This window comes from Protopterus annectens, chromosome 1.part1, assembly GCF_019279795.1.
Source record: "Protopterus annectens isolate FY-2018-M chromosome 1.part1, PAN1.0, whole genome shotgun sequence".
Classification (NCBI taxonomy): domain Eukaryota; kingdom Metazoa; phylum Chordata; order Ceratodontiformes; family Protopteridae; genus Protopterus; species Protopterus annectens.
The window spans coordinates 1857215051-1857241790 of record NC_056726.1 but is presented as its reverse complement, the minus strand read 5'-3'; the positions used below and the strand labels follow the sequence as shown (position 1 = coordinate 1857241790).

Sequence of the window (26740 nt, the reverse complement as noted above, 5' to 3'; positions counted from 1 at the left end):
CACCCTTAGGCTTCCGAATACTGGCCAAGGCTCTTGCCACCCCCATAGTGCCTTTTTTAGGCAAGGCTCAAAAGACAAACCCACCACCGTAAATAGCACAAGTAACAAAAAACTGAGGGTAATGCTACTCAATGCCAGAAGTCTAAACTTCAAAATGCATGCACTCGAGGCACTCCTCAGTATGGAGAAAATCAATATATGTGCAGTAACAGAAACCTGGCTTAACGCTCCAGAGAGCACCTCAGCACTACCAGGCTACAACTCATACCATGCATTTCAGCCACAAAACCCATACTGAAATACAAAAGGCGGGGGAGTATCCATATTCTTTAAGGATACCCACACCTCCAGGTTAGTGGCACAGCATGATGATTCAGAGATCATCCACGTGCAACTAACAATGGACAAAACTGCTATTCAAATTATAGCTTGCTACAGATCACTCACCATATCCCACAACCCCCACTTCGCATTCCTGGAAACACTGGGAAACATAAAGGTCCTACCAAACACCCTGATGTTGGGTGATTTCAATTACCCAAACATTAACTGGGAGAACTACTCAAGTACAAACTCCCTTGCCCAACATTTCCTAGAATTTATAATCTTAAATGCCCTGGATCAACTGGTCAACACCCCCACTAGAGGCGACAACATATTGGACCTGGTCATCACCAACATGGGCGACCGGTGTTCCACAGCGGAGGTCAACCCCTCACTTGTTAGATATGACCATAAATGAATCGCTCTGGATATCCACATTCTGCTATCACCCCCGGTCAAAGAAACCACAGTGAAAAACTTTTCAAAAGCAAACTTCACATTTCTTAAGACCGAGGTGGGAAGTTTCAAAGCCCTCATGCTAAATGATAATGCTGTCCAGGCTGCAAAATCCTTTACTAATGCACTCTACGGGCATCTACAAGAATGCATGGATCGTGCTATCCCAAACAAAACCAAGACTCACTCCTCCAAGAAAAGGAAACCAATCTGGTGGACCCCTGCCATAAACAATCTATACAATAGAAGGAGGAAACTAGTACAGAAAAGAGTAAAATCCCAAGAAGGAAAGACATCCCTGATCAGTATCAGCAAGAAACTACGTTCCCTCATAAAACCATCCAAGGCTAGCTTCGAAAGAAAAATTGCCATGGACTCCAAAGATAACCACAAGGCAGTGAGTGGCAATTCTCAGATCTGCTCGGAGTTAGTGCAGAATGGCACAAAATACACTGAACCGACCGATATAGCCAACATCCTGGCAGACAGGTTCAGTGCAAACTTCACCCCCCTCTCACCCCCAAAAGGGCCCATAACTATAACAGAAGAATGAAGTGCCCCTGAAATCACAGACACTCGGGTTAAAACAGACCTCTCCAAAGCCAAAAACACAACATAAATGGGACCAGACGGAGTCCCAGGCTGCGTCCTATATGAGCTCAAAGATGAACTAACCCCTCACCTAAACACACTGTTAAAACTCAGCCTCTCCACAGGCTACGTGCCCACATTGTGACGCATAGCAACGGTTATTCCACTCCACAAAGGAGGAGCCACAACGGACTCCGGGAACTATCACCCTATAAGCCTGACTAGCTTGGTCTGCAAAGCTATGGAGCACATCATCATGGATCTCATTAACAGAGACATTGGAAACCTCCAAACACTGGACCCTACCCGATTCGGCTTTGTTAAGGGCAGATCATGCCTCCTAAACTTGGTGGACTTCTTTGAGACAGTTAACAAGGCTATAGATGAGGGAAAGGTGGTCCACACGGCCTACCCAGACCTTGCAAAGGCCTTCGACACCATTCCCCACTCAGGTATTACAGACAAGCTCACCAGCCTGAACATAAACCCCTACGTCACGAGATGGGTTGCCATCTGGCTCATGGACAGAACTCACATGGTAAGAGTTGCGGGAGCTAGGTCTGACTCTAAACCGGTTACAAGTGGCATTCCCCAGGGCTCAGTCCTAGGACCCCTCCTGTTCGGCATATACTTCTCAGAGGTACAGGCAAGCACAGGAGGACTTTGGCTGACCAGGTTCGCAGGCGACTGCAAAGTAGGGGCTATAACTGACTCTCTGGCTGACACAGACATCCTCCATAAGGGTCTCACTGAGACAGATACCTGGTGTCAAAACCATGGCCTCAAGCTAAATGCCAAAAAGTGCATAGTCATCCCCTTTGGAAAAAACAAAGTACCCACAAACTACCACATAGGTAGTAGCCCCCTAAATACAGAAGACGTAATAAGGGATCTGGGGACCCAAGTAGATAGAAACCACTCCTTTGATAATCACATTGTCAAAGTGGTTAGAAAATCCTTCTTTGTGGCCCACCTAATCACAAAAGGGTTTGCATCCAGATCGAAAGAGGTCATTGGGCCCCTCTATGCATCACTCATCAGACCCATCATAGAGTACAATGCCCCATGTGGGATGTACCTTACAAGACACCTGCAACAACTCGAAAGACCACAGAAGTACCTCACCAAGAGGATCACTGGCCTCAAGCAGATGCCCTATGCAGCGCGACTGAAGAAACTCCAGCTGTACTCGGTTGCATACTGCCTTCTTAGAGGTGATCTCTGCCTGACATACAAGGCCATGTCCAGATCAGAACTGATGGACATGCTCCACCTAAAGAAAACCATATCCCATCGAGCCACATGCTCCAGGGATCTAAACCTCACCACAACAATAAACAGGACATGCTGGAGGGATAGATTCCTGTCCCAGAGACTTCCGATGCTCTGAAACAAGATTCCAATCTACATTAGACAGAGCTCCTCGCTAACCCTCTTCAAGAGAAACCTTGATGAGTGGATGGGAAACAGAAAGTTTACCCCTGGGATCACTTCAATGGCTCTGCTGGACAAAGGCACAGAGAACTAACATAAGGGGGCGGCGAAAGCCAACACATTCCGGTTAGGCTTATAAATGCCTTCGGGCAGATAGCCTAGTACCTACCTATGAACCTAAGTGAAGACTAGGTCTGCTCATAAGTTTATGATGTCCACCACACTGAAATACAGTAATAATAGTAACAGTGATAAAATAATAAAAATAATCATGCATTTTTACTTTAATTTTGTGCCAGACAAGTTATGTGAATGCAACTTAAATGCAATGTTACTTATTTGATTTATACAATGAGAGTAGAGGGTGCCTTCCAACTTTTTCTTCTAAGGCACATGACTGCTCTGGGTTCTGCAGTTTATTGCCCTAAATCCCACTCCCTTAACTCATATATAAAGTTAACTATTTTCTACTTTTATTTCTGCTTAGAAGGAAGCTTGTTTCACTCCTCCCTTTAAATTTCTCCTAACAAAATGGAATTAATTTACTTCGAAATAATACTATCACCTCAGTAATGCATACGGCAAACTACCTTTTACTACATATTTGCATCATCCCAGAAATAACTACCTTTATGTTATGTTTGTTTGTTTCTTTTTCCAAAGTGACTACACAGAGATATTTAGTTACTGTTTTAACAATTTTTAATGACTGTGCAAATTAACTTAATTGATAGACTCCTCATGCTTCCTTTTGAGATACAGTCTGACAACAAAAAATTTAAACACTTAATATCCAGTCTATTACAACTCAGTTTTTCCACTCTGCTTTACTATTTCCTTCTAGTCTAATAACTTGCAGTGTAATAAGAATTTTCTCTTAAATCCAAATATTTATGGCTGTCTGCCCTCTGTACATTTAACGCTCCATAACTAGCTTCTGATCCACTTATACACATTCTCTCTTTATTCATTACTCAGCCAAAACTCATTTGCTTTTTTTTCCACATTTCCCCTTAACTAGTCATCCCCTGCCTTTGGCACAGAATCACTCTTTCTTTCTATCCTTTCACTTTAAGAATATTTCTCTGCAACAAACTGATAATCTTACTGATGGCCTTTCTAATAATGGTGAAGCTGAGCTTGATGGGATTTTCCCAGATTCCTTAAACTGTGAAAGCAGCACACTAATAAATTTCCTGTAATATTTTCAGACTATCACTTTGCTAAAATACTCGTAAATGGATTTTATATCTTTCACAGGAAGTAGACTGAGTTAGTGTCATATTTTGAATATTTCACCAGTCATCTTGATCCCTCACTATCCCTCACTGGAACTGTTGATGCAAAAACATTTATCAAAATCTATTTGAATGCAATAAACTTTACAGATTTCTTACCAAACAAGCAAGAAGAAATTCTGAGAGGTATTTTAAAAATGTGAGTAAAAAGAAGTTATGTTCTTACCATAACTTTCCATCTGTGTTGTCGACCTTCATTCATTCTTGACTGATACGTTCAGTCCCAACCTCTCGGAACCGACTTGGCTGTTATACATAGCTAGCACCAGCCAAAAACTCTCAAGCGAAGGCTCTACCCATAATACCTCTCTTCCCATTACCTCAGACAGCGTTTGCCTAGTAGTTAAGAAAATACAGTAGCCCTATCTAAGGTATAACCCTATAATATCCCAGGACTAGGTCCGAACCTCCAGGAGTCTTTTTGGAGGGGGCAGGAGGGTGGGATGTTAAGAATGAAGATTGACAACACAGATGGAATGTTATGGTACGAACATAACTTCTTTATCTGATGTTGTCAATATTCATTCATTCTTGACTGATAGGACAGAGTCCCCAGCTACTATAGATCCTGGGCGGCCCTAAGGAAGGATATTCCTGAGCACCATAGAGCCAAAGAATGCTCTTCTCTTAGACACCATGTCTAATTTGTAATGAGTGATAAAGGTACCCAAGTCGCAGCTGCACATATGTCTTCCATAGAAGCCCTGGAATGGAAGACTGCTGAAGTGGAAACAGATCTAGTAGAATGAGCTCTACCTGTAGTTGACAGCTTGAGTTTATTCTGGTTGTATATAAAAGTAATGCAGTCTCTTAGCCATTTTAGCAAGGTGACCTTTGATACAGGTTTGCCCAATCTGGTCCCTAAAAATGATAGAAACAGCTGATCTGATTTTCTAGAAGATTTTGTTCTGTCCAAGTAAAAGTGTAATTGTCTGTGGACATCCAAGTGTCAACAGTACTCTCCTTTGTTTGTAAAGTTTGGGAAGAAGATTGGTAAGTCTATGGACTGGTTGACATTAGACTCTGATACCACTTTGGGAAAGAAGGAGGGATTGGTTCTGAGTGATACTCTTTCTTTGTGAAAAATGATATAGGGATGGTTCACACATAAAGCCTGTAACTCTGAAATTCTCCTAAAAGATGTGACATCTACTAGAAGAGGGTCTTCCAAGATAAACACTTGAGCTCACAAATAGCTGCTGGCTCAATGGGTTGTCGAACTAGACATTGTAAGACTAAGGTCAAATCCCATGGCACTACAGGGTCTTTGAAAGAGGGGTTTTAAATGCAGAGTGCTTTTAAGAAAAATTTTCCATAGACGATGAGACATCAAGGAATCGGCATCAAACCCTTTATGACAATCTGAAATGGCAGCCAAATTAACCTTAATTGTAGATGTAGAGGCCCCCATTTTAAATAAGGTAGCTAAATATTCCAGGACCTTGTCAACCGATGTCAGGAAATGGTCAGTTCTGTTTGTATATGTCCAAATTGAAATCCTTTCCATTTGTTTAGATAAAGCTTTCTGGTGGATGGTTTATGGGAAGCCAGAAGTATCTTTTGCACTGGAGAGGACAAGTTATTCTGCTTGGCAATTACTGGAATTGGAGAAACCAAGCCGTCAGCTTGAGATTTTGAAAACTGGGATGCAACAGGCCCTGAGGGTGAGACAGTAGGTCCGGAGCTGGGTCCAGAGTCCATGGGCGGTGAAGCAGATGAGGTCAAAGAAAAGGGAACCAGACTTGACAGGGCCAGTAAGGTGCAATGCTTCTCAACTGTTGGGCTTTCCTCAGAAACTTGAAGAACAGTGGAATTTGGGGAAAGGCATACAGGAGCCCCAGTTGCCAATCGGAAATAAGTGCATCTCTTGTGGTCTCCCCACAAGGGGGGATCTGGGCAAAGTAGCTGCTGCATTTGTGGTTTATAGGAGAAGTGAAAGGGTCACAGCAAGGCTGACCCCATCGATGGAAGATCTTCGCTACGTTGGGATAGAGAGACCACTCGTGAGGCAGAAGGATACATTTGCTCAGTTTGTCCACAATCATGTTGGAGTTCCCTGGGATATGAGTTGCGATCAGAAAGTGGTTGGAAGTGATTGCCCATTGCCAAATTATTAGAGTTTCCCAACACAGAGGGTAGGACCTGGTTCCCCCCTGTTTGCTGATATACCAGACTACGGACAAGTTGTCTGATTGGATTGCAGTTGTCCTGGAAGGAAGGACAGCCTGGAATGCTTGGAACACTAAAAGTACTGCCCTCAATTATAGGATGTTGATGTGCAAATTGGCTTCTTGTGGGGACCAAATGCCTTGAAAAGTCTTTCCCAGAAAATCCCCCACCCTATCTGGGAAGCGTCTGTGGTCACTAAAGCCTTGGGCTGAGAGGGGGAAAAAGAACGACCCCACAGATTCTCTTCTGGCTTCATCCACCAGGATATATCCTTTTTGCAGCAATTTGTTAATCATGACTACATGGGACATGGGGTGTGTTAGAAGTGACCATTGTGATGCCAAGAGCCACTGAAGCAGCCTCATGTGATACTCCACTAAGGGAACTAACATTATCATTGCTGCCATAGTTCCCAGAGCTTGTAGTAACAGACCAGCAGGAACTTTGTTTTTGGAAATGATTACTTGAAGTTGTGATCTTAGCTTCAACAGCCTATGGAGAGGAAGGGAGGCTACACAGATACTGTATTTAATCTTGCTACGATGAACTCCAGATCCTGTGTGGGAGTCGATTGTGACTTTTTTGTTGTTGACTGAAATGCCTAGTGTTTCGGCAAGATGTATAACCAAGTCTATGGCATAAAGCAGTAGATGCCTGGAGGGGGTAGTGAGGAGCAAGTCATCTAGATATGGAAACACCTAGAATCGTTGTAGTCTCAAATGATTTGCTATGACCGCCATGCATTTGGTGAACACCCTGGGGCTGTGGTGAGACTGAAGGGCATTATTTGGAACTGGTAATGGCAGGCTCCTAGCCGGACATGGAGATATCTTCTGGAGTGCTTGTCCATCTTTATGGGGTAATACGCATCCTGAAGATCTATATAGCACATCCAATCATCCTTCTCTAGAAAGGGAAAGATAGACTGAACTGTGGCCATCCAGAATTTTGTCTGTTGTACAAATTTGTTCAACAGGCTGATATCCAAGATTGGTCTCCATGACCCTTCCTTTTATGGCACTAAAAAAATCTTGAGTAGAATCAGGATCCTATTTGGTCTGGTGGACTACTTGGATGACTCTTTTTTGAAGCAGCTTTTAAATCACTACTGCTGCTAGATCCCTCTGACTGGGTGGAACATCGAGAATTCGCTTTTGGATTTTGGCAAAAGATTGAAGGTAATGTGGTAACCTTTGATAATTATTTTCTGCACCCAGGTATCCGAGGTTATTGTAAGCCAGGCTGAATGGTGCAGAGAAAATCTTCCACCAACTGCCTCCAGAGGTAAGCAATCAGGCCTCCATTCAGGAGCACTGATAGGGTTGTCCAGGAAAGGAATCTCAGGAGCCCTGGTTACATGGAACCACTCTGCCATAGGGGGGAGGCATCTTCCAGAAGAGTTCCTTCCTCTGCCCCAGAGGGAATACTCACCACATGTGTCCCAAAAAGGCCCTTGGGTCTTCTTAAACCACATTTTTTCCACTCCCACAGCAGAAAGGGTCTTTCCATCTTTTTCACACCTGGCTAACGTGTGTCTGACTTTTGGACCAAACAAGGAAGTACCATCAACAGGAGCATTGATAAAGGAAGACTTAAAGGGTACCATGAAAACACACAAGTCCATCCAGGTGTGATTCCCAATGGTAATGCCGGTACCCGCTTCCCTAGATGTCCCTTCAGCTGTATGAGCAATAAGCCTCATGGACGAATTTGAACTCGACTCCAGGATGGCAAGCTGATTTGCAACCTTATCTTGAACCTCATCAGACACTGCTCCTGCAAAGGTGTCTGAAATCTCAGTTATCAGATCCCTTTGGAGTCTAGCAATGTGTGCCAAAAAGTTCAAGGACTGAATAGTGAAAATCGTTGTAGCAAAGACCCACTTCCAAAATCTATCCATAGTCTCAGACTCTTGGTTAGGAGGATGGATAGTTGAACTCTCCTAGGCGAGTTTGTTTTTGGTGGACACTGCCACCACCACCATGGCATCCACTACTAGACCCTTAGACCAATGGGGCTGATCTTCTGGGGCTGAAAGAATCTTATCCAGTCTCTGGGGAATAGGCTCTATGGAGTCAGGAGCCTTCCACACTCGCTGAACGATCAACTTTACTAGATTGTCAGCAGGCAGGGTCACCCAAGAAGTAGAAGGGTGGGCACAAAAAACTTGCAAGAACAAAGATTCCTTGTAAGATGGGTTTGAGGGTTTCCAATCACCCCTCTGTTTTAATATTTCCAGGATGTCTCCAAAAGAGACATCTTCTGGGAGTGACCATAGGGACCCTTCCCCTTCATCATAATCTGTGTTTTCAATGACTGATTCTTCTGGAGAATCTACGTGCTTCCTCTTGCACATCCTCTTACAGGCTGGCTACTCAGGGGAAAGTTCTGAGGAAGACACCAAAGAGGAGGACCCTGAACCGGGGTGTCTTGCAGCTCTTGTGCCCACTGTCCAGATGTAGCAGATTGTGACAGCTGTGAACTAGAGGAAATGAAAATATGACAATCCAATGAGGATGGAACCAGATGAGAGCCTGCTGAGGCCAAAGCTCTCTCCATACTCTGGAAGCCAGGCCCACCTGAAGAGGGATGGATGCCTTGAACCAAGAAAGGCAACCTCGGAACCGGGGTCACACTCCACTCCAATGAGCCACCACTCAGAGTAGGAGCTGAGAGAGGACTTGAAACTGTCATGGCCTCGAGAGCCGTAGACAGCACCATGGAATCAACTGGAACCAGTCCAAGGATCTCAGAATCGGCAGCCAAACCACGGTCCCTGGTGTGCAATGGATCCAAAGAAGCCAAAGACCACAGAGTCGACTCCGGCACCGAGGTAAGGTCCACCAGTGGCACCGAGGTAGCTGGTACTGGCAGCATCAAAGTGGGGGGCTCCAAACCCTGAAAAGAGGTTGAAAGAGGATAAACTGGTGGAGTCCTTGGTGAATAAGCCTTGGCTCCAGGTGGGAGAGATGGTTTGTGAAGGTACAGGGAGGCCTCTGGTTGCCAAAAGCTGGTCCACCAATCTGACTACATCCAATTCTGAGAGACCCCTGGAGGAACAGACTGACATTCCTGAAGGAGAAATATGCCTATCCAGAAATGGGCTTTGATTGTTGACCCAAAAATGGGTCCACTGAAGGAGAATATCCAGTCCTGAGAATTGTCAGATCGACTTTTGGCACCATAGGCTGTTGTATGGAAGGGGAATGTGGAACTGAATGAGAGGATAGTGGTGGTTGTGGAGAAACTATTGCAGGTACCAAAAAGGTTGTTGGAACCGAGGCAATTGTTGGTGCCGAAGAGGTTTGAGTTGGTTTAATGACAGACAGCACCAATGTGGATTTAGTCATTTTCGGTGCCAGAGGTGATGATACTGTCACTTTTGGTACTTTGGCTTTCGGTTCTGAAGAAACCATTGGAACCTGCTGTTTTTGGGACTTTGCTTCATGTGCCATAGGGGAGATCAGCACAGAGAGGCATCTTTTCTTCATGTCTGGCTTTGGAGATTTTGAAGTCTCTGCCTTAGATAGGGCTTCAGTAAAAGGACATTTCAATAAGCCTTTTAAGATAAGCTTATTGCGCCTCTCTGCTAAAGTACAGGCGCTAAAGCTCTGACGTATATTACAAGTTATATCCAAGTGAGGGGCACCCAAACAATACATGAAAGGAGGATGTCCATCAGAATTGGGCATCTTTCTGCCACAGTCCTGACACTGTTTAAATCCAGATGTCCCCTTTTGTTTCTCTGCCATATCAAAAAAACAGTTGTGTCACAGACACACACACTCACCCACAAAAAAGAGGAAAGGAAAGAAAGGAGTTTTTTTTTAACAGATATACCAACAATAGTATAGAAAAAATATCCAAACAGGTAAAAGGAGAAAAGGGGAACAGAATACCAACAATGGTAGGTAAGACTACCAACGATAATAAGGAAGGGAGGAGGCTTGTTACCAGTGATGGTAATAAGAGTTACTGAAAGGTAAAATGGGGTGGGTAGAAATAGTTGGGAAACAGTCACACACTCAAAAACAAGGTAGCGAAACTATCCAGTAAGAGAAGTAAAGAGTTTTAACCAAATATTGTTAGAAACAACAATGAAAATAGAAAATTTTAAAGGACTTAGCTGAGACCATCAGCTGACACTTCCAATTTTCGACGTGGCAAACGAGATCTGAGGTAATGGGAAGAGAAGCATTGTGGGTAGAGCCTTAGCTCAAGATTTTTTTGGCTGGCTCGAGCTATGTATAACAGCCTAGTCAGTTCCGAGAAGTCGGACCCGAACCCATCAGTCAAGAATGAATGAAGATTAACATCAGATTATATGGTTTCACATAACAGCCAGTGTCTTCACTGAAAATTTGTGTGGCCTCCAAATCCCCCCCAAAAGATCTGTAGAGTTATACTACTAGCTTCCAAGCATGAGCACTACACTGTTATCCTCTGCAAAGCTAACTGCCTTCTAAAATAAAGAATGCTTTAATTTTCTCTCCATAATTCTTATTTCATGGCCCTGAAACTAGGCCTTTCCCCACAACTTACCTCTGAACTATTCCTCCTGAAACTCTTCATTCAAAAGAACACTTAATACTAAAAGATTACCCATCTAGCTCAAATCCATTAATACTGCCTTTTCAGTTCTTGTTCCCCAAAACACTGGATGTGCTGCACAATTATATTAGAAACTGTGAAAAAATAATAATTTGGAGCCAAAAGTATTATTACCTAAGAGAAAAATCAATATGTGACTGCGTCTCTTGCTACTACAAAGCTACAACTTTAGAGGGTACATGTTAAACTACACAAATTGTATTACCTGTATTTGGCCACCAATGACTGTAGTCACCTTTTTGCATTAACCACAAATATGCCTTAGCTATTTTACATAAACTTGCATAGAGGAAATGCTGTATTATACTGTAAGTACTTTACTTACTGTTATGTACTTTTTTGTACTTAGTGTCATACAGTATTGTCACCTTCTCTCAATTTACTGTTTTACATGGTAGGTATTCTCTATCTTCTTCTTCTCTTTCGGCTGTTCCCATTAGGGGTCACCACAGCGGATCATCTGTTTCCATTTCTTCCTGTCCTCTGCATATTGCTCAGTCACACCAACCGCCTGCATGTCCGCTCTCACCATGTCCATAAACCTTATCTTAGTCCTTCCTCTTTTTCTCTAACCTGGCAGCTCCATCCTTAGCATCCTTTTCCCAATATACCCATCATCCCTCCTCAGCACATGTCCAAACCAACACAATCTAGCCTCTCTGACTTTGTCTCCAAACCGTCCAACCTGAGCTGACCCTCTAATATACTGATTCCTAATCTTGTCCATCCTTGTCACACCCAGTGCAAATCTTAACATCTTTAACTCTGCCACTTCCAGCTTTGACTCCTGCCTTTTTGTCAATGCCACCATCTCCAACCCATACAAAATAGCTGGTCTCACTACCCTCTTGTAGACCTTCCCTTCCACTCTTACTGGTACCTGTCTGTCACAAATCACTCCTGACACTCTTCTCCACCCATTCCACCCTGCCTGTACTCTCTTCTTCACCTCTCTTCCACACTCACCTTTACTCTGAACTGTTGATCCCAAGTACTTAAACTTATCCACCTTCACCAACTCTACTCCCTGCATCCTCAGCATTCCTCTATCCTTCCTCTCATTCACACACACATATTCTGTCTTAGTCCTGCTGACCTTCATTCCTCTCCTCTCTAGAGCATATCTCCACCTCTCCAGAGTCTCCTCAACCTGATCCCTACTCTCACTACAGATCACAATGTCATCTGCAAACATCATAGTCCATGGGGCCTCCTGTCTGATCTCGTCTGTCAACCTGTCCATCACCACTGCAAATAAGAAAGGGCTCAGAGCTGATCCTTGATGTAATCCCACCTCCACCTTAAACGATCTGTCATTCCCACTGCAGACTTCACCACTGTCACACTACCCTCGTACATATCCTGTACCATGCTTACATACTTTTCTGCCACTCCTGACTTCCTCATACAATACCACAACTCCTCTCTAGGCACCCTATCATATGCTTTCTCCAAGTCCACAAAATGCAACTCCTCCTGACCTTCCCTATATTTCTCCATCAACAGTCTCAGAGCAAACATCACATCTGTGGTGCTCTTTCCTGGCATGAAATCATACTGCTGATCGCTAATCATCACCTCCCTTCTTAACCTAGCTTTCACTACTCTTTCCCATAGCTTCAAGCTGTGACTGATTAGTTTTATCCCTCTGTAGTTACTACAACTCTGCACATCACCCTTATTCTTAAAAATAGGTACCAAAACACTTTTTCTCCAATCCTCAGGCATCCTCTGACTTTCCAGGACTTCATTAAACAATCTGGTTAAGAACTCCACTGCCATTTCTCCTAAGCATCTCCATGCTTCCACTGGTATGTCATCTGGACCAACAGCCTTTCCATTCTTTATCCTCTTCATAGCTGTCCGTACTTCCTCCTTGCTAATCTGTTCCACTTCCTGATTCACTATCCCCACATCATCCAACCTTGTCTCTCTCTCATTCTCTTCATTCATCAGACCTTGATGAGGTAGGCATTCTCTATGCTACATAAAATTATCTGGGCAGTGGCTAACGTAGGTCCTTATTAATCAATCCACTACCCCAGTTCAGAAACATTAAAAAAATAAAGCAAGCTGATAAAATATACCACAGCCACTGGAGCACTACTTAAAGATGGCAGATTATAACAGTTAGTGTAACTGGTCTCTTATATAAACTGAGATATTGTTTGACAAAAGATGACAAGCTACATACATTACAGTGTGCTTTACAGTTTAGACAAAATGGTACCTATTTGTTAACAAGGTTGGTGGGGATAGTTCATGTCTCTTTTTAAAGTATGACTCGATTGGCAAAGAGCTACATTGGCACTAACCCTATGTAAGTCACAGCAATTTATACAATAATGCGTAACAGTAATAGAATACATTTTACATTATACAAGTAGTAATAAAAACAATGAATGGACATTATAGTGAGTACAGTTAATACTTAATAATAATAGGTATGATAATATGGAAGTAATTTAAAGGTAAATATATTGCAGTAGGAGAATACGTAACTTCTGTTGACTACTCTAGTAGGTACACATAGCTCTTGTTAGTACAACAATAGTATGACAGAAGGATTATGTTGTCTAAATGATATGAATATTATTAAAAAGAACAGTGACTGGACATTTTAGTGAGCACAGTTAAAGTCAGTATAAGTATTAGACAATAAAATGGCAATAATTTCTACGTAAAAACACTGCACTTAATGAGTACCCACTAGTACTGATCATTACTGTGATTATAAAACTTTCTATTACTACAGTAGTCAGAGGTATGATATAATGATGAACAGAGTTAAAGAAACAGCATCCCTTCTAATCAGGTAGACAACAGAGAACTTCTGTTTGTCACAATCCGCACAAACTTGGCATAATGAAACATTGCAATAATCGATTCTCACCAAGCACATATAATACTTGGCTACCAATTCATTATAACCACTGATCCACTGAATACCCTACTTAGTTCAAGAATAACAGCTATTCACCCCATCCCCCTATTAGACTGGCACTCAGGCTGCAAAGCACTAGTGAAGAAAAACAGAATGTAGACTATCTGTGGCTGATAACTACTAAGATTTAAAATTGCTGTACAATTTCATTTCTTAATGAGTAACAGGCAAGGAATAAAACAGTGACATTACTTTGTCAGTAGAGTACTATGACAAGAAGAAAGTATGTTCAGATATGGGTTTTCAGGCCTTTGTGTACTCACACTTACCACTAGCAGCTCGCTGCATTCTTCGTTGTTCTATCTGTCCCTTCAAGTGGTCTGCCAAAGCAAATAGAGACATATTTAAGTAAAATAAATGTGTGGTGACTACAAAGAAGAACTTAAAAGAGTTATTTTTTTGAAAAACAGTATAAATACAGTATTTATCTGCTATGTTTATGCATGCATAAGGTCAAATATAAGTGGTTCTAAAATTCAAATATCACTCATGTAAAAGCCACATTAAATGCTACTATAAGCATAATGCATATACATAATGCCTAAATAAACCCCATGGCATTTGGTATAAGTTAATGCTCACAATACAGGTGAGCCAGGTTCTAATCTAGCACACCCCTAATTTAGATTTGTGCCTTGGCACTTACGATAAGTACCGAGTTCTCTAGCTGGTGTACTTAGTTAGTTAGGGGCTCTAATCTCACTGTGGTCAACTTGTGTTTGTGTGTTTAGTCAGACAAGCATAGCTAAGTATCCTACAGTCTGAGACAGTAAAACTGTTTAGGTTATGGGGGTTGGTAAAATGGTTAAGGGGTTTAGCTCAGTGACACGAGGTATACAGTTTGATTCTCACCTTTGGGGAAAATGTGTTAGGCTTAAAATAACCCACAAGGGCAACTAGCTTCATACTTACCTATGAACATTACCTATGTCAAATAAATACACTTGAGTTGTAGTCCACTGCTGATGTTTTTAAGTGCCTTTGTTCTGATTTAAGCACTTGGGCTCCAAACCAGTTATTTTACATTAGGAAGGTTTGTGGTCTAAACTCTTGCGACAGGAGAGGATAGCCCTCTGAGCTGGGAATTGCTGACTGAAGGCTTACTCTGTCTGTTATTCTGAAAGTGTCTTAGTTCTGGTTTAAGTACTTGGACTCCAAACCAGTCAGGAAGGTTTGTGGTCTACACAGTTTACTGGAACTGCTCAGAGTTTGGAGTTCTCAGGTAGAGGTCTGGAGTGCATCTGAACAAAAATTCAAGGCATCCACTGAAATCTTCTAAAAATAAGTGTAATTCAAAGGACAACAATGGGATTCTGTTATTAAATGCTTGACTTATCTGCCCTTTTTTGCCATATTTACTGTCCCTGCTATGAATAAACAACAATACAGCATGTAAAATATTTTAAATCAACTGTTTTTCTCCACTAGAAAAGTACCCTACTGCACTGTGGTGGTTTCACTTTCAAAAACCTTTTGTCTTGACCTGATAAAGCTTGCTGCAGTCTCCAATTCATTGATGTCATCAACACCTAGGAATACAGGTAGTTGTGTGGCCAATTCCTTCCCAAAACTGACATTTCTACAACCTTCCTAAAAGCCCACCCATGCTGTGATGTCACAGCTGCCTGGTCCTTTCCCTACCCATACAGAAAGTAAAGGCTACAACAAGGAAACAGTACATGAGCCAAGGCTCCTGCTGTGGGCTGTCAATCACTGGTGCTAACAGCTCAAATTACCCTTAGCACTTTGACAGCTAGGGAAGTTAGGTGTGAAGGGGATGGGAGATGAGTCAAAGTAGTACACTTCAGGCTTCACAAAACACTGCAGTCTGGTCATTCTAAAAAGCAGCAGCAGTAAAAAGCACTTTGAAAACTTGTTCTGTGGCATTTGCACTGTTTGTGTTTTAAGTAGTCACTGAATGGCATGACATGTTACTTAAAACTAACTGACTGAAAGCAGTGCATGCATGCAAAATCAATGCAGTGACAGGAGCTTCAGGAAGAAATAGGCATACATGACATAATTTTGTACAGCCAAGCACTGCATTATAGGGCAGACTAAACAATCAGAATTATTTCAAGATGCCAGACCCCATGTGGTCAGACTCAGAAATTATGTATAGAAATATTTAATAACCTGTAAATAGTCCCAGAGTGGTGTTAAAATGTAAGAAACACCAAACCATGATGAAATAAACATGTTTTTGAGTCTATGTGTGCGGTTCTCCTTTAAGGCTGCATTATACTTTGTGAACTGCATTTTATTAAACTGCTGCTTCATTTTTACTGTTTTTTGCTGCTGTGACTGCTTCATTCTGCACTATGTATAATTGCTACTTCTGGCTTAAATAGCATAGGCTAGATTCAGACATGCTGAATCTAAACTGTTTGGTATCACCTGAGCACTAAAACCAGCCATCTTACATTAATAGGGCCTTTCTGCACCTTTGTGCCAGAAGTGTGTTGCTCGGGACCTATTTAAGTTAGGGACTGCTGGAGTAAGACTCTGTGAGGGGCTTTCCTATTGGTAGTTTGTGTTAAAAATATTTAAATTCACTTGTATTTACGCCTTATGTTTACATGTAGCTGCGCACTTTGGAACAGGGGGTTAACGGTGTCATGGATAGAAGCAAATGCATACATACAACTTTTTCCCTAGAGAACAGTCAGTGGAACACTCCCAGGCTTCCCTGCTGCACTGCGGGCATCTCAGCTGCACACTGAGCAGCACTGCCATACTTTTTAATTCTTAATTCTCAATAGAATAAGTCTCCTTGCTAACCCTAAAGCAAAAGCTTATCTAACTTGCCCACCCCCTAACAGTACTTACAGTTTACCCTGCTACAATGGACAGTATATGGGCATCCTGAGGCAATGTAGTAATTGCTTCATGTATACCGACAGCCATTTTTTCCCACAGCAAACAGAGTACGTGAGAGATGTAACTATACTATGAAACTGGAATCAATCCTCTCATGTTACAATGAACAAGACATCAACCAGGTTGTCAGCACACACACCTCTCCTCTCACACAAGATAAAGTCATGACAATATAAACCCACGTATGTGGAGGTACTCACTAAGAGTCTACCAAAAGACCAAAGATCTCCCAAATGAGCATGACCAAAATCTGAAACACAGGTTAATTACAGAAAAGCAATTAAATGGAAACTATGTTTTCAGGTTACATGAAGTAAATGTCATTGATAAACACTGCACATGAACATTTAAGTAGAGTGCATAAAGACGAAAACTAGTGATGGTTGAAGATATTTACAGTGTTTACCATTTTGGAAAAAAGAAGGGAAGGATAGTATAGAACAAAAGTTTTATTCTCCATTTCATTGATGAATAAGATGTGTCAGGCTGCACTGAGTTTTCAAGGGAATGCCTGTCTTTTGAGGAAGAATGAGGAATGGCGTATGTAGAGTTGTTGCTTTGTTATACCTTACTTGCAGGAAAGCTTCTTTGAGTAGAACTGTTCATGATATAGATATATACTCCATCAGTCGATAAAATTAAATGACCACTGATGAGCTTATACTTTATGTGAAGTATTCTATTATGTGTAAGACAGACAGACTCACAGAATAAGAGTACAAGGGTTAGGTGGGTGTTGGAGTAGAATTTGTAAATATGAGTATTATAGGTTCACAGGGGGTTAGTAGGCTCATGTCCCTAGGGCTTTTTCAAGCCTTACCATGTAATACTCATATTCCCTAATTGACCATTGTTACGTGGTTGCCTAATTAACCATCGTTAGATTGTTTGATTGTTTGCAGAGTGACTCTGTGATCAGCACTGGCTGCCCCTGTCCATGAGGGACACAGGTGCCACCCCAGGGGTGAATTTATGGTCTCCCATCCATTTGTCCAGGTTGCACTTAAACAGGGTCATTGAGGAGCTCTGCTTAATGCGAACTGAGAGTTTATTCCGGACTATCAGCAGTCTCTGGGAGACATATCTGTCACCCCAGCATGTTTTGTTTAAGTCACAGACTAGACTGAGATCTCTGGAGTGAGCGATTCTTGTCCCATTTGATTTGCGGATGTGCAGTATTTCCATTACAGCAGGGGCAGAGACTGCTGTGTAGGCCAGGCACAGGTCACCTCTCAGCAGCCTGCAGGACACAGAATACAATAACAGGGCTTTCAGTTTTTCCATGTATGTTATGTTTTGGAGTCCCTGAATTCTGTTGGTCAGGAACCTCTGTTGTCTGTCCAGCTGCTGTAGGTGTCTGGTTAGGTACATGCAAAAGGGAGCATTGTGCTCTATTAGTGGTCGGATGAGGGTGGAGTAAAAAGGAGTTATAACATCCTTGATCCTGAATGTGATGCCCTTACTTTTAAGGTGTGCAATGTAAAAGGCTTTCATTACCACTCTTGTGAAGAATGCCTAGAAAAGCCTGCAATGAAAGAACTGCCATCATCTCCAAGACACTGATGTGAACACTGGCCTCAGTAAAAGACCATGTCACTTGGATGGTCCCCATTTGAAATTGCCCACCCCCATCCTAGAAAAGAGGCATCCATGGAAACCATGCTTAGAGGAGGGGGAAAGAATGAAAGGTTTCTTGGCATGCACCAAGGGATACTCCAACCACCAACTGATTTGATTTTGACAGACCTCTGTCAATGTAACTGGGAACTATAATCTGCTGTGTCAAATAAAACCACTGCACCATCAATGTCCACTGCAGAACCCTCATGTAGTACCCTGTAGGGGGAACCAAGCAAACGGTGGCCTATAAACTCTATTGAATGCACAGGAAGAAGACTGGATTTCTGAAAGTTGACTGTGATTCCCAAGGAAATGCACAGCTAGAGTAAGGTGTCCCTGGCTCTGATCAATGATGCTCTCATGGACGTGGTCAGGAGCCAGCTATTCAGCTAAGGAAAAACCTGAAACTCTGCAGCCTGAGGTAGGCTGCTAAAACTGTCATACACTTGGTGAACACCATGGGGCAGTGGTGAGACCAAATGTGGCTCTCAGAATTGACAATAACTGGCTTCCAAATGGAAGCATACAAACCTTCTGGATCACATTGTCATCTTTATACAAGTCAAAGGAAGAACAACATAAATTATTCAGTACTGAATTGTACAAGTAACTGCAATCCATTACTACAACTCAACCTGATCACCACAAAACAAGTAAGTGAACAAGTGAATAATTCACTAGAACAATATATCTCCACATATAAACAAGTGGAAGCTGCTGCTTTTAAGTTAAAATGCCTGCAATGGCAGTGTTTCCACTTAGAAGCCTGTTCATATCATGGCTTGATTCCGAGGGGAATGTGGACTAAATGCATGCCCTCTTATGGCAATGTATATCTGGACCTATTAGCTAGATGGCAGGAGACTAATATGAATGTCAGTTTTACTTATAGTAGGTTGCTCTTGGAATATTTTACACCAATGGAAAAGGAAGTAGAAAGTTTCTTGGAACAGTAACAGAGTTGGAGAAAGCTGAACTTCTGGAATCTGTTCTTAACAAATTCACTAATTTGCAATTAACTCTAATAAACTATGATGAGAAAATGAAAGAATTAAAAATAAATAAATTGAAACGTGACTTTGATGACTTTCAAAAATTAAATATTTTTGAGGGGCCCAAAGAAAATAGGAAAGAGCAAGCAACAGAACGGAATACTGGCAGTGAAGCTCTGATAAAACAGATTAGAGAGAGACGGGAGCCAAACAATTTTAAAGGAGCAGATTTTAAAGGTGCAGGTGAAGGTAGTTCTAGTAGTAGCTACATAAACATTGAAAGACAGAACAATAATAACTTCGATGTAAACACTAGACAGAGAACTAACTTGGATATTAGTATGAATATAACACTGACAAATATGAAAGAAATGGATAGAAACAAAAATATTATTACCGGCGTGACAATAACAAGTGATGTTGTAGCTGAACCACCTGTAGGCAAAGATAATAATATAAGGCCAGAAGGAGCATGTCCAAAGCCATATGCAGCATCGTTTTTTCAGAAATTCCTGATTATCTTGAAGTACAGCAAAGGAACCGATCTCTGAGCAAAGATTGGAAGAAACGGAAAATGTCAATATGATATTCCACTGTGGAATCACTTTCTTGTTTTATTGTTGGATCTTTATATGATGATAGGCATCCATGAGGTTGATCGAGTACATGGAATTTTCCTTCCTCAGACAAGGTCGAATGGATTGAAGGGTGACCATCCAGAATTTGATCTGCCCGATGAAGTGGTTCAACCTGCCCAAATCCAAAATTAGCCTGAGGTCACTGTTCTTCTTTGGAACCCAAAAGAATCTTGAAGAGACACCAGATTTGTGATGGTCTAGAGGGACCTCTTGGATGACTTGATTTTCTAACAACTTTGGATTTTGATGGCCACATCCTTTCTCTGATGGGGTAGCACATCTGGAAGATGTTTGAGATTTAAATTTGGAGTATAGAAAAGTGGAATTGTATAGCCTCTGAATATGATTCTCAACACTGATGCATCTGAGGTGATGGCCTCCCAAGCTTTTGGGTGTACAGCCAAGCGACACCCCTGACTGCCTCCAGAGACAGCAGTCGGGCAAACTTCAAGGCTGCTGAAAGGGCCTCCCGGAGAAACCTCTGCAAACCCCCTGATTTGGCAGACTACCCCTGCTCTGGAAATGGTGTCCATTGTAGTTACCCCCTCTGCCACAGAGGGAACTCTCAGAAGGAGCTTCCTGGAATGACTGCTGAGTTTTCCTAAAAAGGAGATATTTTAACTCCTTCTGGTTCTTAGAGAAGATCCATTAGGAGATAGCAAAATGCACTCCTATGGCAGACAGTGTCTTCCCCTCCTGCTTATTTCTTGTGAATTTGTCCTTAACCTTGGGCCAAAAAGAAAGCAGCCATCAAAGAGGCAGTCCATGAAGTTACACAGCCTAAATCAAGCATGGTGATGCATGGTAATGTCAGCGCCAGCAATTTGGGAAGTACCATCAACCACATTAGACAGCAGATGACACAGCAATGGACTACAAAGTGGACATCTGAGTCTGCTTAACCTTAATTAGCCTGCACACTTTTGACACAATGTCACTCTGAAGTCTGGTTAAGTGAGCTAGATACTTCAAAGCCTTCAATACTTAAAAGTCCTCAGTGCAAAGGTGGCAGAGGTGTAAGAATGTTTCTCCAGTTGGTCCACCATCTAAAATTCCCTGTTTGGGGGATGAACTGAGGAAATCTCTTCTGTGATATCCTTTTTGGTGGCTGATGACATCACAACAGCATCCAAAGCCAGACACTTACTCCAGTGCTGCTGGTTCTAAGGGCAAGAATCTTATCTGGCTTCTTGGGGATCATTTCTACCATATCAGGCTCCTTCCATGCCCTCCAGGGCACCAGGTCAATAGGAGCATCCAGAAAGGGGAACCACCCAGAACGCCACCCTGAAATCCTCCATAAAAAGGATTCCTCAGGATATTGGGGTTTGGTGGTCCATCATCCACACTAGCAAAAATAGCTCCTAAAGGCTGACAAAACAGGCATCCTCAAAAGGAGATTTTGGGGACCCTTCTCTTTCCTTGAAGTCAGTAAGCTAGGTAAGGGACTCTTCTAAGGAGTCCAGGTGTTTTGTTTTGCACCACCTGTTGCCTTAAACCTCCTCTGATGCCCATGCACTGGCCCAGTAATGAAGGAGCCTCAATCCTCACCACTAGCACCAGTGAGGGGCGTGCACATGGGGGGATAACAAGTACACACACAGTAAAGTACAATTTCCCTTAACAGCGCACAGAGATCACAGTCAGTCTGGGGATAGTTTTCCCCTTTCTCTCCAGATCCCCAATAAGACTCCCCACTGCACAGTTATAGGGTTCAGATCTCAGCCTAGAGGTCAAGCTAAAACATCCAGCACCCTCTCTGTCCAATCAGTGCTTCATGTCCCTGCCCAAGTAGCTGACACACACACACACACACACACACACACACACACACACACACACACACACACACACTTTAAGATTTGATTTATATACAAACACACAGCACTCCTGGGGAAGGTTGGCACAGGTTCTCCAGCTGAGCCCCCTTTCTGCCCAAACTATAAGGCAGTACCAACTGCCACCAACCTCTAATATCAGCTACTATAAGGCTCTTCCCAAAGGGTTACCAATTTCAATGTGTGATATTACTGTTATCCAAATAGTATGTGTGCTGAACAGCAAGACTATTGGAGTGCTTGGACGGTGTCACCAAATACATTCAAGTACTCTTTAAGAGCTTAAATTATCTCTACACAAAACAGTCACAGTTGAAAGGTTTAAAATATTTAATAATAAATAATACAAATACAACACAATACTCCTCAATTCAACACAGTGCTAATCAAGAGTTCAGAAATCATAGGAACTTTAAAACAATATTGTAGGATAGTCTGACATAAATACTGAAAACAGCCAGACTATCTGAATTCCTATCTAACGCTAAGAGACATACTAAGTTCTAAATAACTACTTACATACAGAGCAAGCAAGCAAGTGCTGGTGAGCGGAATGTTTTCAGATCCAGATCAAAATACAAAATGCTCAAATCTTTCTCTCTCAGATAGTCCCCCTAATAATTATTTGGTAGGCAGACAAGAGGATGTGATGCCATTTATGCTGGGACCAAGCAACTGTGTCTACAACACTTCTGTGAATGTAAGTACCAGCAGGAATAGTGCCCAGGACATGGAAATTTTTCGTGTACAACAAAACCAATTAAATGACCAACAACAACAACAAAAACACTACTAGGGCAACAAGGGGAGGAATCGGAGCACGAATACTGTGAACCCAATGAGGAATTACAATACTCAGAACAACAGGAAGAAGTAATGACACACTCTGTGGTAGACAAACTTGATAATATAACTTTTCCGTGTCACATTATAGCCAGCAAAAAAGGTGACTTTAATGTTTATAACTACGCAGAATATCACATTGAGAAAAGTTTGGTTGAACTGTTTGCCAAGGGATTAACATTTGTACCCTTGAACAGGGGTGATCTAGCAGAACTGTTGCTAGACTTTAAGCTATATATCAGAAAATTAAATTTGGCTGTTTTATTAGGGAACACTACTTACTTTGACCAAGAGTTAAGAACTGCAAGTACTTTTAACCCGCCAGTCCATCCCTTAATTAATATCTTTGACTGTATGTGTGAAATTGAGTTTAGACACTTATTTAATAGTTGGACTAACTCAACAAACAAGAGTAATATGTCCACTGAAGAAGAAATGGCATTAACACAGTTTAGAAGTCTCCCAGTCCACATTATGAGACCAGATAAGGGTGGCGGACTGGTCGTAATGAGTATTAGGCAATACACAGAGAAAATGAGGCATTTATTGGAGAAAGAAACATATGTGAAAGTGAGTCTAAATAAGTTGAATATGGCTTATAATAGGATAGGAATGAACATCAATGATATTTTTATTGATCATTTAATAGATGTATAGGTAAATAATTACCTGACAATGCCATCACCTAGGTTAACCGCTTTATTTGTAGTCCCAAAAATTCATAACGGTATCATGGACCCACCAATGAGAGCACTAGTCGATGTTAGACAGTCGATAACATACCCTTGTGCCAAAGTCATAGATTCATTACTTAAGAACTATGTGAATAAAGAACAACAAATATGTAAGAACTCATGGAATTCCTTGAACAGATTAACTCATTAGAGTTTGCCATGGAATGTAATTTTTGACAGTAGAGTATGTGACTTATACTCATCCATCCCTAAGGACATGGGTATTGAATAGGTTATCGAATTGATGAGGTCAAAAGGGGCCCCAAAAGTGAACAAAGATTAGTAGAAGAACTACTGGGAATCATCCTTAAGAACAGTTTTGTTTCGTTTGCTATGGGGTCTCCATGCGAGGCACGTTTTGCTAACCTGGTGATGGCTTTTTGGGAACACAACTATGTGTTGAACAATGCACATATGGAAAATGCCACATTTTATAGCAGGTTCCTGGAAGACATTTTGATTATTAAGGGAGACCAAAAAGTAGCAAAGGATATTGTGGATTACTTTAATAGTACCACTAACTTTTTGAAATTTACTAGTGACTACCAGGGGGAAAAATTAGCCTATTTGGATGTGGAATTATATAAAGACGTACAGGAACGTAGATATATAGTGAAGAATTACATGAAAAACAGCTACTCAAACTCATTCTTACATTTTACTAGCTCGCACCCCTTCCACCAAAAAAAGTCAGTGGTTAAAGGGCAGGTGGTGCGAGCAGCAAGGATGGTTACTAGAGACAAAGATTTTAGAGTAGAATGTGAAAACCTAAAAGATATGTTCCTGCACGGAGGGTACCTAGTAGATTTACTAGTACATATAATTTCAGAAGTTCAATTAAAATGTGAAAATGGAGTTTACAGACCAATATTGAACAGATGTGGCTCCACTGTGGTCCTAAATGAAGAAACGAATATATTACAACATCCACCACCAGGAACAATTGAAGTCAGCACGAATTACAGAAGAAATACTAATTTTTCCCTAACTTTTGTGCTGACATTTAACCTTGGTGTTGGTGAAATACAAAACATTGGGGGGAAATATTGGCATTTGTTTACAACGGACAAGGATATCTTAAAAAGGATAGGAGACCATCCAGTAACAACTTTTAGAAGGGGTAGAAATATGAAAAATATAATAGAGATCCCGATAAGTGTGACAAAAGGGAATGCAGGAATGTATAGATGTGATACATGCAATTATTGTAAATACATTGAGATTGGCAAAAAATTACAATTAGAAATAAGAATTGCTTAGTTAGGAACAAATTCAATTCCAATTCTAAATCCATAGTCTACTTGGCCCAGTGCCAGTTTTGCCCGGCGTTTTACATTGGGAAAACTGACCATAGACTACGGGATAGAATTTATGAGCATGTATATGCTATTAATAGGCACAAATTGGACAATGCATTGGCTAGGCATTGTGAGAAACACCTTAATCACTCCTTTAAGTTCAAAGTGGCTGAACAAGTGATACCACAAGGAAACAAATGTATTAATAGAGGAGGACCCATTAAGTTATTGTTAGAAAAAAATTAATTGGAATGGCAGCTTAGATTAGATTCCTGCAGTCTACCAGGTTTGAATGAAATATGTTCAATAGCATGCATTTTAAAACTAAAAAGTTTGTTGAGATGATTTATGTAGCCTTTGAATTAGAAAATAACACAACACATAAATATTTATTGGTAGTTGCTTAATATAGTTATGAATGGTAATTAACTTCAACAGAATGGGTAGAATAAACAAAACATTTTTTGATTTTTAAGTACACCCTGTCTGTAAATGAATACCACATACTTGTAGTTTTCTATTTATAACAAAGTCGGAGAATAACAAATGTAAACAAAATTTTGGTTGAATAATGCTTTTAAAAGGCTTTTCCTTAAAGGGTTAATTTAAGAAGTGAATTAAAGTGGTCATGTGACCTACTTGAACTGTTTTTGAATGTACAGGGAATGTATGTCAGTGTATCTGAGGAAGTCTGGATATTTTACCAGACGAAAAGCTTAAACTCATTTGGATTTTACATTTAGGGCTTCCTGAGGCTAGTTTTCTTTTTGTTCCAGACTATAAGGCAGTACCGACTGCCACCAACCTCTAATATCAGCTACTATAAGGCTCTTCCCAAAGGGTGACCAATTTCACTGTGCGATATTACTGTTATCCAAATAGTAAGTGTGCTGAACAGCAAGCCTATTAGAGTGGCTTGGACAGTGTTACCAAATACATGCAAGTACTCTCTAAGAGTTTAAATTATCTCTACACAAAACAGCCACAGCTGAAAGGTTTAAAATATTTAATAATAAATAATAAAAACACAACACAATACTCCTCAATTCAACACAATGCTAATCAGTTCAGAAATCACAGGAACTTTAAAACAATACTGTAGGATAGTCTGAAATAAATATAGAAAACAGCTAGACTAATTGACTAAATTCCTATCTAACGCTAAGAGAAATACTAAGTTCTAAATAACTACTTACATACAGAGCAAGCAAGTGTTGGTGAGAAGAATGTTTTCAGATCCAGATCAAGATACAAAATGCTCAAATCTTTCTCTCTCAGATAGTCTTAAATTGATATACACATTACTGCTGAGTCATTTCACATTACATAGTTTTTGACACCTCTGCTGGAGTTTCCCAGACTCACAGAACTCAGAATTTAACATTTGTTTGTAATCTTGCACCTGCCAGGAAACCACAGCAATAAAGGTCACTTTACATATAAAACCTAGTAATTAACTCTTCTCCTAAGACAATAGAAATAATTTGTTAATCCAGACATCCTGTCTCTGAGCTTGAGATCAAACAGTAACAAAATGCTTCATTTATCAGCTTTTTTCCAGCAGGGTGCACTGTGGTTACATTTGTGAACCTCAGAACATATAACACAGTTTTCTTACATTTGTAAAAACATGCCTGTGGATTATATTAATATTTACAATGATATAGAATTATCTACAAAATTCTATCTGGCTGGGCTGACAGCCTTCACACCTCCCACCCTGGAAAATCTAGGGGAAACAGCAGAAGCTAGGGACCGTAAAGGAAGGGTAGACTGAAGATCACCCAGGGTGAGCTGCCCTAGAACATGTTAAATCGTGTCCACAGGTGTAGATGTCAAACAGAGGGAAACACCAGCTGAACCTTACCAGTCCTTCTTCTGATGGGAGAATATGCTTTTCACAACTTCAAAGGCAGAAGCTGGCACAGGCCTCCTGGAATTGGCATACCTAGGATCCAAAGACCCCGAGGACACACCAGACCCCCCCCAGCTGCCCACCCTCCCCAATGCTGAGACCAGAGCTGAACTATCCAGAGTGCTGAACTATCCAGAGTAGAGGTGCCAAATGAG

At 41.3% G+C, this 26740-nt stretch overlaps 1 protein-coding gene across 1 annotated transcript in view; it reads right to left on the bottom strand.

Moving 5' to 3' along the window:
• KIF6 (kinesin family member 6) overlaps window positions 1-26740 on the bottom strand; it is a 4303753-nt gene that overhangs the window by 846463 nt on the left and 3430550 nt on the right. The window contains exon 16 of the mRNA XM_044084863.1: window positions 14097-14147. Coding sequence (XP_043940798.1) covers window positions 14097-14147 — 51 coding nt within the window. The remainder of the gene's footprint in view (window positions 1-14096; window positions 14148-26740) is intronic.